Genomic DNA, 17,050 nt, shown 5'->3' on the forward strand with positions numbered 1-17,050 from the left:
CTAGGAGACATGGCAGTAGAGTTTCTAACCAGATTGTTTAATAAAATCTTGGAAAGTGAGAGGATGCCTGAGGAGTGGAGATGAAGTGTGCTGGTTCCTATTTTCAAGAACAAGGGTGATGTGCAGAGCTGCAGTAACTACAGAGGCATAAAGCTGATCAGCCACAGCATGAAGTTATGGGAAAGAGTAGTAGAAGCTAGGCTTAGAAAACAGGTGAAGATCTGTGAGCAGCAATAAAATTTCATGCCGAGAAAGAGCACTACAGATGCAATGTTTGCTCTGAGAATACTGTTGGAAAAGTACAGAGAAGGACAGAAAGAGTTACATTGTGTGTTTGTGGACTTAGAAAAAGATTATGATAGGGTGCCAAGAGAAGAGTTGTGGCATTGTATGAGGAAGTCTGGAGTGGCAGAGAAGTATGTTAGGGTAGTGCAGGACATGTACAAAAATAGTGTGACAGCGGTGAGATGCGCAGTCAGAATGACAGACTCATTCAAGGTGGAGGTGGGATTACACCAAGGATCAGCTCTGAGTCCTTTCTTGTTTGCAGTGGTGATGGACAGGTTGACAGATGAGATCAGACAGGAGTCCCCATGGACTATGATGTTTGCAGATGACATTGTGATCTGTAGTGAGAGTAGAGAGCAAGTTGAGTCTAGTCTGGAGAAGTGGAGATATGCTTTGGAGAGAAGGGGAATGAAAGTCAGTAGAAGCAAGACTGAGTACATGTGTGTGAATGAGAGGGAGCCCAGTGGAATAGTGCAGTTACAAGGAGTAGAAGTGGTGAAAGTAGATGAGTTTAAATATTTGGGGTCAACTGTTCAAAGTAATGGAGAGTGTGGTAGAGAGGTGAAGAAGAGAGTGCAGGCAGGGTGGAGTGGGTGGAGAAAGGTGGCATGAGTGATTTGTGACCGAAGAATATCAGCAAGAGTGAAGGGGAAAGTTTACAAAACAGTAGTGAGACCAGCTATGTTGTATGGTTTAGAGACAGTGGCACTAACAAAAAGACAGGAGGCAGAGCTGGAGGTGGCAGAGCTGAAGATGTTGAGATTCTCTTTGGGAGTGACAAGAATGGACAAGATTAGGAATGAACATATCAGAGGGACAGCTCAGGTGGGACGATTTGGAGACAAAGTCAGAGAGGCGAGATTGAGATGGTTTGGACATGTGCAGAGGAGGGACCCAGGGTATATAGGGAGAAGGATGCTGAGGATGGAGCCACCAGGCAGGAGGAGAAGAGGGAGACCAAAGAGGAGGTTCATGGATGTGCTGAGAGAGGACATGCAGGTGGTTGGTGTGACAGAGGAAGATACAGAGGACAGGGTGAGATGGAAAGGATTGATCTGCTGTGGCGACCCCTAACGGGAACAGCCGAAAGACAAAGAAGAAGAGAGGTTGCCGTACCAGGCAGTCATGCCATATCTGACTAGGCGCTCTAGCACTGCTCTCTATTATTTCTCTCTTTATTGAACATGTACAAATTGTACGTGAGAAGATATGATCTTAATAATTAATTAAACAACTGCAAATTATAAAGAACACAATGCTCATACGGCTCAGGGTATTTTAGCATTGCGTTATATTTACTTTTTACTCATGAGGCAACAGTATCTGTGGGTCTGAAGACGTTGAGGGCTCTGGCAGGTAGGTCGGAATAGGCGTCAGTCACCTTGTCTAGGATGCGATTTCCTCAAAACAACACAATGTATTTGGTGGAAATCTAACCTTTGATCCCAATGACCATGACCTTTACCAAAGTCAATCCATTAAGGGTCATTCTAAGGTCAACCTACATGAAAGTACCACGTTTGCTAAAAAAATGACCTAATGACCTGGGACGAGTCCAGTCCTCAAGTACGTTGACCTATTTTTGTCTAAACAAACTCTTTAAGTACAATTACAGGGTTGATCTTCATTCTGCTTTGGACCCTGACCTTGACTGCAATGGTTGATGTTTGGTAAATTGGACTTCACCGTTGTAATTCAGGAACTTACCTCCCACATGTGTACCATGTTTGGTGGAAATCTGAGGGATAATTAAAATTTTTACATTTGACCCCAATGACTTTGCTATTTGCCCAAATGAACTATTTAGAGAAATTCCAGGGTGAACCTTCATCCAAGTTTGGTAGAAAGCAGCCAAAGGACCTGGGAAGGGGAGGACAACAGACAGGCATGAGCTTGATTGGTCTGTGTGTATGGCGCGGGGGGATTTAAAAGTTAACCTTTGACCCCGAAGACCTTGCCCTTTGTCTAATTATCCTTTTACACAGCGCAATAACTACACTGTTTTTAAACTATGCACATGTGGGGCTTATGTGCGTGTAATTGCATGGTTTTATATCCTGAGCTTCACTTAGACATTGCACAATGGCAGTAAGAGATTCTATTCTGTGACACCTAAACAGATGCTTGCTATTTGATTGGTAGGTTGTATGACACGTCATTTAATATTTGCCACATTGTTTCAGAAAATAGTCTGAGGTATGATTTGCTTCATTTTTCATTCAGTTTTGTTCCGTTTACTGTTTTGGTTCCATACATTTTAAAATCCAGTACGCCTTAAGCCAATTTAGAAAGTTACAGAGTGCTCTCTGGGACATCGGTACTGACAGTATGAAGCGCTGTCAGATAACGACCTGGACAAGAGTTTTCGCTGGATTAAGGAAAACAGGCATAAATACTTTTTCACTTGTCTAATTTTAAGTCAGATGTCAAGTATCTATTTAGGTGTCACATGAAACAAATAAGGAATGCATTCTATTCTTCAACTTGTTGAATGAAATATTCTGTCTTTCAACTCAAGAAAAGTATTTTTTGCCATTATTCTTGTAAACCTTCATTATTTCTATTCTATTCTAAGGGCAATTCCAGAGAACATCCTCATTCACACACCAAGCTTGGGGAAAATCATCCAAAGGATTTGGGAGGAGTAGAGGAACCAACAGGAAAATTGCTTATAGTACAATTTCCCTTTGTAGTACTTCTTAACTCTCTACTTAAAGTGTGGTATTACAAGCAGCCTAATGTAGTAATAGCGGATAGTCTGCCTGCTGAAGCTTATCAGGAAGCTTGATTATTCTGCATTAATTCTGCCACTAGATGGCAGTAGATCAATATCTTTGTGTATCTGCTACGGGAAGCCTTGAATGAAGCTCAAATCACAGCATCACTCTCCTATGCTGTGCAAGCTACGCCACCTTGTGGTCAATGTGAACACTAGCCTACATGAGTGACGAGTTCATCCTGAGCCACTTAGAAGGCCAACAGTCTGAAGGTTATCAACCACAGCAGTGATTCCTCCTCTCTGCCTCAAGGAACATAGATCAATTACTATAACATCACCTAAATGACTGTCATGTATTGGCTGTGTAGGATTATTATTATTATGAGTGTAACTTTTTCCACTTTGAATTTGTGGCCTGCCTGAAGGGTGACTGATGTGACGTCTGAACAACCATGAGTGTATACATTTATTAACATCCCCGTTATCTAACGCTATGATGTCAGATCGTCTTTCAAGGATCCAGCTCATGGTTGCTCCCCTAGCTGCATAGTGGGAGCAACTAGGGGATTAAGGACTTTGCCCAGGAGCCTTAGTGATTTTCCAATCTGGCAGAGATTTGAACCAAGGACCCTGTGGTCACAGACTTACCACTTTAACCAACTGACCATCACCTCCCCAAATCAGAAATTGGGATTGGGGTTACTTTCTTGTTTCTTGGTTTGTTTGGTTTTTTGTTTGTTTTTTGTTTTTTGTTTTTTTTGTCAGGTTGGTTTAGTGAGGTTGGTATGCAGGTTGTGTAGCCAAAACAATTATTGGACCAAAGAGGTATTTTTATTGAAATGAGAGTTCATATTAGTCATAGTCAGTAATATGTACAATCTGCCGGTGCCACTTCAGTCAACCGAGAGTTGAAAGGCTCTGCACATATAAGAGGGAACATATTTGTTATTGACTTGGCAGATGATTTCCTGTCGTGCGAGAGGAAGAACCAGTACAAAGCAGGAAAATGAAAGAATGCGTCTGTGGTCTCAACTGATTTTAGCAGGTAGACTGGAGCCAACCTCAGTGCCCACAATAACACTTCGATTTTTGTTTTTACAGTCGCTGTGCCAGGCTGCTAACCTTACGTGCGTACTTTGTGACGTCTGTCTTTGTCTTCCTCTTCATCTACCTGTCTGTCTTTCTGAGCCTAAATAGTCCAACAATTAACTGATTAATTTCATGAGCATTTAAGTCATTTTTATACAAGGACTTTATATGCATTTGGCAGTTTTTATCCAAAGCCGTACAGTGGGACTGATGCATCATACCCTCTAACATCAAGCTTGTGGGCATCTTGGCTTATTGTCGACTTTGAGGAAGGCCTGTAGATTTACTGTACTGTGTCACACTTTTTCTGTCTCCTAAAGACGGATTTAACAGACCTCCAGTTGAGAAGCAAATTGTCCAGCGACTGCTCATCTAGTTTGGATGTCAGGTCAGGTCTGGTTGTGTATCCTGTTCCTGACTTCCTACAGCCCAAACAGACCTCCAGTCTATCGCTTCTGTCCAAAGTAGCCATCTATCTATCGCAGCCAAGCGATACATTGCTGTCCTATTTGCCATTTCTAGTTGGTGGCTCCCTCAACACTTTGGTTATTGTACTCTCTATCTTGCTCAGGGACATATGCAACATGACTGTAGTGTCATAACTGAAATTCCTTCATAATGTAAAGAGCAACCCTTACTGAGGTCTACCTAAGTAACCACTTATTTGACATAAAGTTATTCCAGTAGCACCCAAGGATTTGCCGGACAGACCTGGAACCCTAGACATCTAGTCATCAATTTAAGGGACTGGTTAGAGACTAAGGGCCAATCCCATTACTCACCCTTCACCTTGTTGCTTTTCCATTGTTAATGTGCAACATGAAGGGAAAGAACATAGTGGGAGGGCAAAGGAAAAGTACTGGGATTGGGACCAAGTCTCACAACCAAGACCCTACACATTTGACCCTTTTTGGTCAGGTTAGGTCTGGAAGAATGTGCAAATGCCACACCCACCACTCCACAGAACAGCCCTGGGTCCTGGATGGCAATCACCTGGCAAGACAACCAGTCCATTGCCACGCACCAGTTGCTGAGGTCCTCAACACTGTGGCACCTCCTTGCTGGATCATACCAAGAGAAATGCACCACAGGGCCAGTTCAACCTTTGTCCTCCTACAGAGATCATACACCTCTGTCCAACAAACTCATACCTCCATAAGTTCTTCTTAGATATTTCTTGACTTCAAAGGTTGATCTCACAGAGATGTGAGTATCACTCCAAAGATAAGTAAATCTCTCAGCAAGTTCAACAGTTTCTCATCATATAAACATACAGCTGATGGATGAGAACAGGAAGTGACTGAAGGCCCATGCTTTCATCTTGATGTAGTACAATTAAACAAAGTAGGAGCCAGAGCACATTCACGACAAATACCAGAATTCAGTAGGAAGAAATCAGATTTTTGCCCAGTGCTCTGAATGTCAAAGTGAAGAAATTCAATGAAACGGCGGGAGTAACTATGACTCTCTTAAGGTAGCCAAATGCCTTGTCATCTAATTAGTGATGTGCATGAATGGATGAACGAGATTCCTTCAATTTCAGCCTTCAATTTTGCTCCTCGTAGTCCACAGTACGTAATCGACAGTTACGTGGCTCGAGATGACATAACCCTGCCGAGTATGGCATCTCGTCGGAACAACAGCGCTAATATCCAGCAACTTATTGGACATACTACAAGTTCTTAAGATGTCCAACAAAGCAGATCAATCAACTAAATCAGACACTTCACAGTATTTGTATATTTGTCTCCAAGCAGGCTTCCAGCTGGTCATGTGGACCTACAGTCTCAATTCCTATTCATGCTACCTGTCTGTGTCCTTGGACAAGACATCTAATCTTCATTGCCTCAATACACCGAGTTATAAATGGGTACTGGCTTTACCCGGGGAAGTGACCTGCATCGAGCTGTCATCTAATCTAGGGAGAGTCGTAGACTGTCATCCATTTCACACTACGGACTCTGGAGATAAGCACCGGCACCAACAGACGTCATTGCCTACATACTAAGACTTACTTCTTTTTGTTTTGTAGTACCAACTTGTTTAAGCTACCTATCATGGGTGTCACCCAGAATTTCACAATTGCATCAAGGGAAGATATTCATATGTGCCTGATTGACTGACTGTAATGTACGTAGATTTTTAAAAATGAACATTTTATACTTGGGAATATCAGAATAACAGGAAGTCCTCAGTGGTGAATCAGGAGAAGGCGGTGATGGCTTGTAACCCAACAGCTGTTAAGGCAGATGAAAGCTGCAGCAAGTCCTCAGACCCCAGTTGCCTGGGATTTCCCAGCCATCATACCAGGCCAAGGACCATGTGTTTGTCAGTGTGCAATGACATTCCCACATTAAACAACCCATGCACAGGCATCTCTAAACCAACCCTTGATGTAGATATCCCATCCAGGAATTAGTTAGGAGACAATCTTCCTCGCCACAGAGGGATAGCCACAATGATATCTGAATAATGTGAAATTACATTAGATGGTATTAAAGCACTGACATTTCTTAGTTCAGTTCTTCATGCTTGTCACACTGAGACACCTATGGGAAAGTGATGTAGCAATACATGATACTGGCGCAACACATATGATACACTCTGAGCCTGAATGTGTTGACTTTGGAAACCTGCAGCTTGAAATGAATTAGGTTTTGCACATTTTCACATTTTAACTGCAGTTAAAGTTGGATGTTAATGCAAACTAATATTTTTAATTTCTCCTCTTGTAGCAATGGGTTTAAACAAGATTTTCTTTTAAAGTCAACTAATTCAGGACGAGTGTAAACACACGGGCACAGAGTTCGACCTTTGTATTTCTAATGGGATGTAGGCAAATTAGTGAATTCATGCTGTCAGTTTTGATTCCTTTTGTTGAGCAGTGCAAAGAAAAAAAAAGCCCGTCCAAAATGTAAGTGATTTTGTTTTAATATTTTTTTCTATAAATAAAGTAACTCACTCAGGGGGAGGAGGAGTAACAGGAAGACAGAGATCAGGAATGAGAATGAGAGGAACAGTAGTAGCCAGTAAACCAGTATTGATCAGTATGTCTGGTATTTATATTGTGTATTTGTATTTATATTTACAAACTGTTTTTCTTTTTTCACTTTTGATACTCTGTGTGTTTCTTACCCTGTGTGCTGCTATACAATGCTGCTGGAACCTCAATTTCCCTGAGGGAGTCTTCCCAAGGGATCAATAAAGTTCTGTCTAATCTAATCTAACTACAGTAAATCATCATTGCAGTAATTAAGCAATTATATTAAAATCAAATAAATGCATCTGTTTCTGCACATACTGTAATTGTGTAAAGTAGCACGCAAACCTAAAATGCAGCATAAACACAAGAACAGTGATTTAGCTGAGTTGTGCTATTTTATTAGGATTTGCTTTGTTTGTTTGCTTTTTGAGATAATGAAATGACTTTGCCTGTTCTAAAGCGTTTTCTGCTGAGTTTCAGCCAGTGTCAGATCAATATCAGTAATCTTGTTTCTCGACAGTTAAAACTTCCATCAACAGCTTTCACTGTGGAAACTGTTAAGTCATAACCAAACCCAATAAGATTCAACAGCACCAGACGACAACACAAGGCTGTCAAGTCAGAACGAAAATGCTGTGGATATGAACTCGCCACATTCACAAGTGTGTTTCCCACCACACAAAATACGTTAAACCATTGAAAGATTTTTTAAATTCTTTCTCACACATACAGTATTTGTATTTTATTTCACCTATTACTTTCATATATGTGCTTAATTTAGTCTTATTAACTTCTTTCCACTTCAGTAATGGAGGCTGAAAAAAATTTATGTTCTTTAGTTTTAAGCTTGAATACAAGGTGACAAGAAAAAGGGAAAGATATTTGAACATAAAACTATTTTCAGTAAATGTTTCAATCAGCAAATACACAGTAAGTGAATAAAAACTTTAAAGGTTATTGTACATATGTGTACAATAACCTTTAAAGGAATCAGTAGTGTTCATAGTAACATTCTGTTGTATGCTACATGTAATAACAACAGCAATACCAAAACATACAGAAAATGGTATAGTGCATCACCTGATGTCCGAAGTCTGATCCATTTATCAGCAGAGGTCAATGCATAAAACTGTATTTTAATATCTAGCTCCTGAGATAGTTGTTCAGACATTTTAGACAGTGATGTCTGATTTGATCTTGACCATTGGCCTTGACACAATCCATGTTGCAGGAAGAAAGTCCACTGAGTTTATCCACTAAGACTGATAATAGTTGCTTTTTGAAGATACTGACATTTACCGCCTGCAGACAAACGGGCATAGACATGACAGCCCATGTCTGTTTTGTGATGACACAAAAAGACTTAACAATAAGACAACTACTGGAGCTACTATAAGCCCCAAATCAGAAAAAGTTGGAAAATATGGTGAAATGCTAAGTAAAAAAGAATGAAGTGATCCTTGTTTGCTTTGACTTTTTTCCACTGCAGACAGTATGACCCAAGATATTTCATGTTTTGAGTTGTCAACTTTCGTTTGATGCAAATATACTTTATTACTGCATTTCCCAAAACAATTTGTATCATGAAGGCATTTATCACTTTAGTTGCCATTCCTTCTCATACCACTTACAACTGTTACATCCTCCATTGAGAATACAACCAATGAAGCCTGTCAGGTGTTATTTTGTCCGATTCTTCCTGCAATTACGTGTTTGTCTGAAGTAAAAATGCAACAACAACGACCCCATGCTGTTGTACACCTCAGATGTATTTGCAGGAAGAAATCCATCTCTACAGAGGACAGGTAAGGACTGCAGGCCGGCAGTCCAGTCCAGTACCCATGCTTTCTTCTTCTGCAGCCATGCCTTTGTAATGTGTGCAGAATGCAGTTTTTCATTGTCTTTTTGAAAAATGCATGGGTTGTAAGGCTCAAGGCATGTTTCTGCATTAATGTTGTCATCACAGAAGTGTAAATTACCTTTGCCAAGGGTACTGACACAATATCATACCATGACAGATGCTAGCTTTTGGACTTGTTGCTGTAAACAGTCTGGATGATCCTTTTTATCTTTGGTCTGGAGCACACCACATCGCCCCCCCCCCCCCCCCCCCCCCAAAAAAAAAAAACCTGTAATACTGATTTATCTGACCACAGTACACATTTCCACTGTGAGTGTCCAACCCATGCCATTGTGTGATGGTCTAACCCAGATGTCTCCAAGTGCATGGAAATCAGTGGCGCTTCTGGACAAGGTTAACATAGGGTTTCTTTTTAGCACAATAAATTTTTAAGTGGTATTTGTGAATGTAACACCATATTGGCATGTTTGACAAACACACAACTGATGAATGAATGATGTTCTTGATGTGGTGCCACCTGAGGAATTGGTAATCATGGATGTTCAGTTGAGGTTTATGCCCTTACACAGTAGGCAGTTCCTCCAAATTCCTTGAATCATTTAATGATATTGTGCATTCTACATGAAAAAAAGACATACGAATCCATTCCAATATTTTTTTTTCTTAAGGAACATTGTTTTTCAACATTTCATTGTTTTTTTTTTCATGCATCTGTTTTCCATCTTTGCTCCTCAAAGACTTGGCCTTTCATGGATACTGCTTTTGTACAAAATCATGACTATAATCACTTATTTACATCACCTGTTTGAAATCACATAATTATTGTTTTTTAACCTCATTACTAGCCTTAAATTGCCCCCATCCTAACTTTTCTTGGAATGCGTTGCAAGCCTAATATACAGGAATAAATGTACATTAATAAAAGAAATGACGTTAACCACACAAACCATGAACTATCTTGGGTTCATACTGTCTGCACTGAAACAGAAGTTGAAGTAAATGTAAGGATCACATTGTTTTGTGTTGTTTTATTTTGCATTTTCTATAAGCTCCCAACATTTTTTCTGATTTGGATTTGATTATTACTACTACTAATTATTATTATTATTAACATCATGACATAGTAAAATCACCAGTGTAAAACTAACACTCTGGCCAGAGTAGGACCACATGTTCACTGCCAGTGTTAAATTAACACTGGTGATTTTATTGTGCACTTTCATTATTAGCAATGATTGAAAAATGTACTGATACTACTACTACTTCTATGGCAACTATTTTTTTTAAATTAATTTATAACTGGGGCATCGACGAAACACAAGTAAAAATACTTAATGCTTGAATGTTTTTTTATTATTTTATTTCCCTGTTAATATCAAAAAATGAAGTTCATTTATTTTTCCAGTTACAGCAGCACACAATGAAATCATAATGTAAAAAAGTGTTTAAAAAATGACCAACAAACTTCAGTGTATTTACACTATTACACATTTCATACAGTGACTTTGGAAATGGCACAACATGGTAGTAACATGGTTATCACTGGCCTCTCATTGCAAAGAGGATGCCATTTTAAATCCGACCCAGCTGAGATGTCTGTATGAAACAGAAGTGTCTGTCTGGTGACCTGTCTGGGATGCACGTCTCCCCCCCAGTGCAGGCTGGAACTTTCAGAAGATACACAGATAAAGGAGTCAGAACTGACATCAGCCTGTCTTTGCAGTCAGAATGTGGTTGAAAGTAAAAACAATGAAATACTTTGTTGTTGTCTGTTTAATGTACATCAGGCAGTGCAGGAAGTAATGCCGAAGTTGAAGTTCCAAGCTCAGCTCTCATGTTTGGTATGCAGTACGGCTCCTCTATAACGAAAGCGCAGGCGTTGTTTCTGTGTCTGACATCACCGAAGGACGTTTTGGAACTGGCTGGATTTTGCTGAGTCCTCCTTTCCCAAGACCTACAGCACACATCTTTACCATCCTCACAAGGTCTTGTCGGAATCGAACTCCAATGAAGACGTAGAGGAACGGATTGAGACAGGCGTGTGTAAACGCCAGGCTCTTGGCAATCTGACCAGCGACATCAAAAAGTTTCAAAGTGGCACATTTGGTGATTGTGGTGTTGGCTGCCTGTGCAGCCTCCATCATCAGCAGGCCATTGTGTGGCAGCTGGGTCAGGACAAACATGGCTACCACGGCAAAGATGACCCGCAGGGCCTTGTGCTTTTCAAAGCTCTTGGCCTGCAGCAGCGTACGAATGATGACTGAGTAACAAAAAACCATCACCAGGAAGGGAAGGCAGAAGCCCATGCAGATCTGCAGGGACAACACTAGAATCTTAGTCCGGTTATTTATGTTGTTCCAGTAGACAAGTCTGCAGGGGTACTGCTGCTTCCCGTCCGCCTTGACCTGGGCAAAGATGAACTCAGGAAGGGCCAGGAGAATGGAGACAATCCAGACACCCAGGCAGGCCAGTTTGCTGTAGAAGAGCCTCTTTCTCTTCAGGTTCTGGGCTTTGGTGACCTGCACAATAGCAATGTAGCGATCTATGCTAATGCACGTGAGGAGGAGCATGCTACTGAAGAAGTTGATCTTGTAAACTGCCGATACCATTTTGCAAAGAGTGACACCAAAGTCCCAGCCCTTGGTGGCCTCGGCAGCCCAGAAGGGCAGTGTGCACAGAAAGAGGAGGTCGGCCACGGCCAGGTTCAGCAGGTACACATCAGTCATTGTTTTCAGGCGGTTACGCACCATGGTGTAGATCCCAACCACCATCAGGTTGCCCACGGCGCCCAGAATGAAGATGATCCAGAACAAAGGGGGTTCATACTGGCCACGGAACAGCCTAACCCAGCTTCTGTTGCAGAAGTTTGAGCTTTCATTCATGCCAATGTCATAGTCTCCTGAGAAACCAGAAAAACTCTCCTGCAATAATAAAAAAAAACAACAGATTATCTGATGCAGCATTAAAAATGATTGCATGAATCATGCAGATGACTGTTGGTGCCTCTACCAAGGATGTAACTTCTTTGACTGTGTTTGCTTGTTGGTTGGTTGGTTTATTTGTTTGGAATTTTTATCAGAATTTCTGAAAAATTACTGAACCAGTTATGCAGTTCTATTGAGACTGAGATCTCTTTCGCAAGGGAGACCTGGAAAATTATAAAGTTTACAGTTCACCTAACCTGCATGTCTTTAAATGTGAGAGGAAACCGGAGTACCCAGAGGAAACCCAAGCAAGCACAGGGAGAATATGCAACCTCCAGACAGAAAGGCCACAGGTGGGAATCAATCTCACAACCTTCTTGCTGTGAGGCATCAGTGTTAACCACTATTCCATCGAGCTGCCCATTATATTAGTTTACAAATTCAGTTTTAAAGTATGGCAATTTTGTGTAAAAAAAAAAAAAAAAAAAAAAAAAAACAAGAATTGTTTGGGCAATATCTTGAGTGTGTTTTGAAAGGATACATTTACACAGGCATACCTGAAAAATTCTAATAATAAGGCATCATTGACAAATGCATTGCCACATTAACTAAAATCTGGCTTGAGGTGACCTAGGTTGACAAGTTGCTCATTTTTGGCTATTTTGAATTTATTTATTTATTAAACTGGTATATATAGTGCATCCAGAAAGTATTCACAGTGCTTCACTTTTTCCACACCCTTATTCCTAAAATGGATGGAATTCTTTTTTTTTTTTTTTCCCCTCAAAATTCACAACACCCCATAATGACCATGTGAAAAAAGTTTTTTATTAATCACATATACATATGTATTCACAGCCTTTGCCATGAAGCTAAAAAATTGAGGTCAAGTGCATCCTGTTTCCACTGATCATCCTTGAGATGTTTCTACAGTGTAATTGGAGTTCACCTGGGGTAAATTCAGTTGATTGGACATGAATTGGAAAGACACACATCTGTCTACATATAAGGTCCCACAGCTGACAGTGCATGTCAGAGCACAAACCAAGCATGAAGTCAAAGGAATTGTCTGTAGACCTCCTTGTCTCGAGGCACAAATCTGGGGAAGGATACAGAAACATTTCTGCTGCTTTAAAGGTCCCAGTGAGCACAGTGACCTCCATGATCTGTAAATGGAAGAAGCTCTGATCCACCAGGATTCCTTCTAGAGCTGGCCACCTGTCTAAACTGAGCAATCTGGGGAGAAGGGCCTTAGTCATGGAGATGACCAAGAACCCAATGGTCACTCTGTCAGAGCTCCAGCATTCCTCTGTGGAGAGAGGAGAACCTTCCAGAAGGACAACCATCTCTGCAGCAATCCACCAATCAGGCCTGTATGGAGGTGTGGCCAGATGGAAGCCACTACTTAGTAAAAGGCACATGGCAGCCTGCCTGGAATTTGCTAAAAGCACCTGAAGGACTCTCAGACTATGAGAAACAAAATTCTCTGGTCTGATGAGACAAAGATTGAACTCTTTGGCGTGAATGCCATTCGTCATAATGGACAAGAAACCAGTTCATAAACATAATTTGAAGAACACACACAGTACTGTGAAAAATGTTACACACCCTAGAATTTAGATTCAAGTGTGTGTGTGTGTGTCTGTATGTGTGTGTGTTATACAACAACAATTGTGATTAATTTTTTCATATTTTATTAACTAATACATTTTCATCATAAAAAACGTCACTTCCTTTTCTTAGAGAAAAAAAATTTAGTCAATGTGCACTGCCTGGTACACGAGAACTGATGAGTACTTACGATGGTAAAAATAAATATACAAGTATTAAATATATTGAATGCAACCTGTTTTTTTATAGCAGCAGACCACATAACCACGAGAACAATGTATTTTTAAAGGTAAAAAGTGGTGCTACTGTATGACACCATTCAAGATTTGTTGTTCTGGCATCGTCTCACTTACACACACTAAGACATCCACATTTTGATTTGATATTATATATATTATATGTACTGCTCAAAATAGAGGAACAGTGTTCCCCTGATTATTTTGAGCAGTATGTGTACTTGTATATTCATGAAACTTGGTGAAAAATAATGGGTGTAGTTTGAAAGAGAGAAGGGGGGGTTGGAACCAAAACAACTATGAGGCAAAGAAGCAGATCTCGAAACTTGTGCTTGGTAGTTTTGGGTGTGCACTTTGACTGCTTTTCTGGATGTATTTGTTTTCATTTTCTTTCTGAACTAATTTTTTGTTGATATTACTGAAATCATTCACTGCTGCCAATCTGCATCTGGTGAGGAGCAAATACTAAAAAAAAAAAAAAAAAAAAAATGCTGCTCTTGACGTCAAAGGCAATGGAGCGTAGCCCCCCCAAAAAAGCTGCAGTCAGGTGCAGGTGTTTTGTCTGTGGAGAAGAAACCACACCGCTGCACAATTTCCTGCTGAAGTATCCAACACTGAGAAGGGGGTAAATGATGGCGGGGGGCTCCAAAAAAGGGGCCCAGAATACATTTCAGTACCCCAGAAACACTCGGTTTAAGATGTAGGACAGAGATAAGAAACATGGTGCAAAACCACAGCTCAGCATTTCACAAACACTGGAAATTATGATGCAATATTTGTGTGCTTTGATGTTTGCTGAAGATAAACATAAAAAATTCACTGTTTTACACATTGACCGGAAACACTTAAAAAACAAGCAATGCATAATGTTTAATAAGGTGCATGTGCTGATCTGGTGTTGCATATACAAACTGCTGAGTTTACGTTTCAAGTTTCTTTGCAAACACATGCAAATGTTTGCACATACAGCACTGTACAAAAAGTGTTAGATGCTGTTTCTTTATTCGTATGTCAAATTAGAAATTTTCAAATTTAACTTAAAACAATCAAACCTCATAAAGATTTGTGTCTGTTATTAAAGAAAACAGTTCATGCAAGAAAGTAACTGGTCTTTACAGATTTTGTAGTTTTGCAGCACAATGCACGATTTTAAAAAGAAATCAAACAGGAGTTAATAATCAATGAATAACTGATTAACTAACATGATGTTCTTATACAACTGTGCGATTGTTCACCTAAAACAATTTGGTTTTACACTTAAATATAATAATTAACTTTGTCTTTAATGATTTACACTCATAATTGTAAATTATTGTATGTTTAGAAGCTGTTTCATACTTCTAATCATAAATTATTGTATATTTAGAAGGTGCTTCATACTCGTAGTGAGAAATTATTGTATATGTAGAAGCTGTTCATACTTGTAATGAGAAATTATTGTATATGTAGAAGCTGTTCATACTTGTAATGAGAAATTATTGTATATTTACAAGCTGTTCATATTTGTAATGAGAAATTATTGTATGTTTACAAGCTGTTCATTCTTCTAATGAGAAATGATTGTATATGTATTAGCTGTGTCATACTTGTAATGAGAAATTATTGTATATTTACAAGCTGTTCGTACTTGTAATGAGACATTATTGAATATTTACAAGCTGTTCATACTCACAATGAGAAATTATTGTATATTTATTAGCTGTGTCATACTTGTAATGAGAAATTATTGTATATTTATAAGCTGTTCATACTCACAATGAGAAATGATTGTATATTTACAAGTTGTTCGTACTTGTAATGAGGCATTATTGTATATTTACAAGCTGTTCACACTTGTAATGGTAAATTGTTGTACGTTTAGAAGCTGTTTCATACTCACAATCATACTTTCATAATCAAAATCATACTTACGTTCTCAAAATCTTCAGGTTCTGGAGTAAAATCAGTCATTTTATCTACAACAAGTCAAGGAATGACATACAAAACATCAGATCAAACAACTGTGTAAACCTGGTCCCATAAGGTATGATGAAAATTGAATGCGTTACAATTTTTGCATTACATGCATTACATTTTTAATTATACAATAAACCGCCTACCCAGTCAGTGCTGAGATGCAGCCAGTAACCTAAGGGTCGCAGTTCTGTTGACGGCAAGCAGCTTTAACAGTCTCATGTCTACTTTCTTATACGGGTTACCTTAAACCACAAGATCACATGCTGATTTGATGTCACGCTCAGCTTGTAGGAGAAAAAAGAAAAGAACAGGATCGTTGGTGCAAAAAAAAAAAACAAAAAAACCCAATACTTCCAGTTTACAACATTAAAGAAATGGCTCATAGTTTCATCGTGAAGCCGTGCTGCAGACTAATGAACAGTGTGATTAGGCTGGAACCAAAACAATACACCCACATTCCCTCCACAGCCGATTAAGTTTCTCAAGGCCGTATTCGTCACACTTGGTATGCACAGGTGGAGCACTTAACACGACAGATGACTGATGCATGAAACTGAAAACCGTGATTAAAGACCAAAGTGAAGGAGGCTTGGGCCGTGTGGACTTTTTCTCCCACTTGGTGCTTTGACTGTCTCACTACCAAGACAGCACAGGTTTTATGTTCACACGTTCAGGCATCACATGGACATGTTACTGAGCGTGACACTGGCACGCTAAATCTGGACGTTTACAAGGCATTTATGAACACAGACACAATGATTTTCTGAGAATTCATCTCAGAGAACATCTGCATTACTATTTCATAAAGTGCTGATAAAATTGCTGAATTTCTAGTCTGTACTAATGGGATATTTATTTTGTCACTTTCATATCAAGTTTTTTATAGGCTGTTTTGTATTGTCTACACCAAGGAGGTCGTATTTTCAAGGGGTGGAATATCAACCGAGAAAGAACCCATTAATTTTTTAAAGATAATCTGGAATAAGTCGTGGATTGAGAAATTACTTATTTTTCTGTTTTCATATACTGATCTGGCATCAATCCATTAACTGACTTGCTTGTGCAGTCTATTTGGCTGATACTTGAATCTACACTCAGTTGCTTTCTGTTCTATTATTCTGCCATCATTATCAGTTATTACCTCCGGCAAGGAGGTTATGTTTTCGGTTGTGTTTGTTTGTTTGTCTGTCTGTTTGTCAGCGGGATAACTCAAAACGTTTTGAATGGATTTTGATGAACTTTTGTGGAGTGGTTGGAAATGACAAGAGGAACAAGTGATTAAATTTTAGTGGTGATCCGGATCACGATCCGGATCCAGGAATTTTTTAAAGGATTCTTCACCATTGCGGGATAGGGGGAATTTTGACATTCTAGTTTCTAACT

General features: G+C 39.6%; 1 protein-coding gene across 1 annotated transcript; it reads right to left on the reverse strand.

The window, feature by feature from the left end:
- Positions 1 to 10,271: 10,271 nt before the first annotated feature.
- On the reverse strand, positions 10,272 to 16,313 carry LOC117507126 (C-C chemokine receptor type 9-like). The gene is made up of 3 exons (XM_034166912.1): positions 15,811 to 16,313; positions 15,623 to 15,666; positions 10,272 to 11,861 (listed from the first exon to the last, which is right to left on the reverse strand). Exons 2-3 carry the CDS (start codon positions 15,659 to 15,661, stop codon positions 10,800 to 10,802), a joined length of 1,101 nt encoding a protein of 366 aa, XP_034022803.1. The 5' UTR covers positions 15,662 to 15,666; positions 15,811 to 16,313; the 3' UTR covers positions 10,272 to 10,799.
- Between the last annotated feature and the right edge of the window lie 737 nt (positions 16,314 to 17,050).

The sequence above is a fragment of the Thalassophryne amazonica genome, chromosome 1, assembly GCF_902500255.1.
Source record: "Thalassophryne amazonica chromosome 1, fThaAma1.1, whole genome shotgun sequence".
Classification (NCBI taxonomy): Eukaryota; Metazoa; Chordata; class Actinopteri; order Batrachoidiformes; family Batrachoididae; genus Thalassophryne; species Thalassophryne amazonica.

What these genes read in the sequence shown, in the direction of transcription:
- LOC117507126 (XM_034166912.1), bottom strand. Translation starts at nt 15,661, where the DNA reads ATGACTGATTTTACTCCAGAACCTGAAGATTTTGAGAAC. An exon ending in AACCTGAAGATTTTGAGAAC is followed by an intron (nt 11,862 to 15,622) that starts GTAAGTATGATT and finishes TTATTATTGCAG; the next exon opens with GAGAGTTTTTCTGGTTTCTC.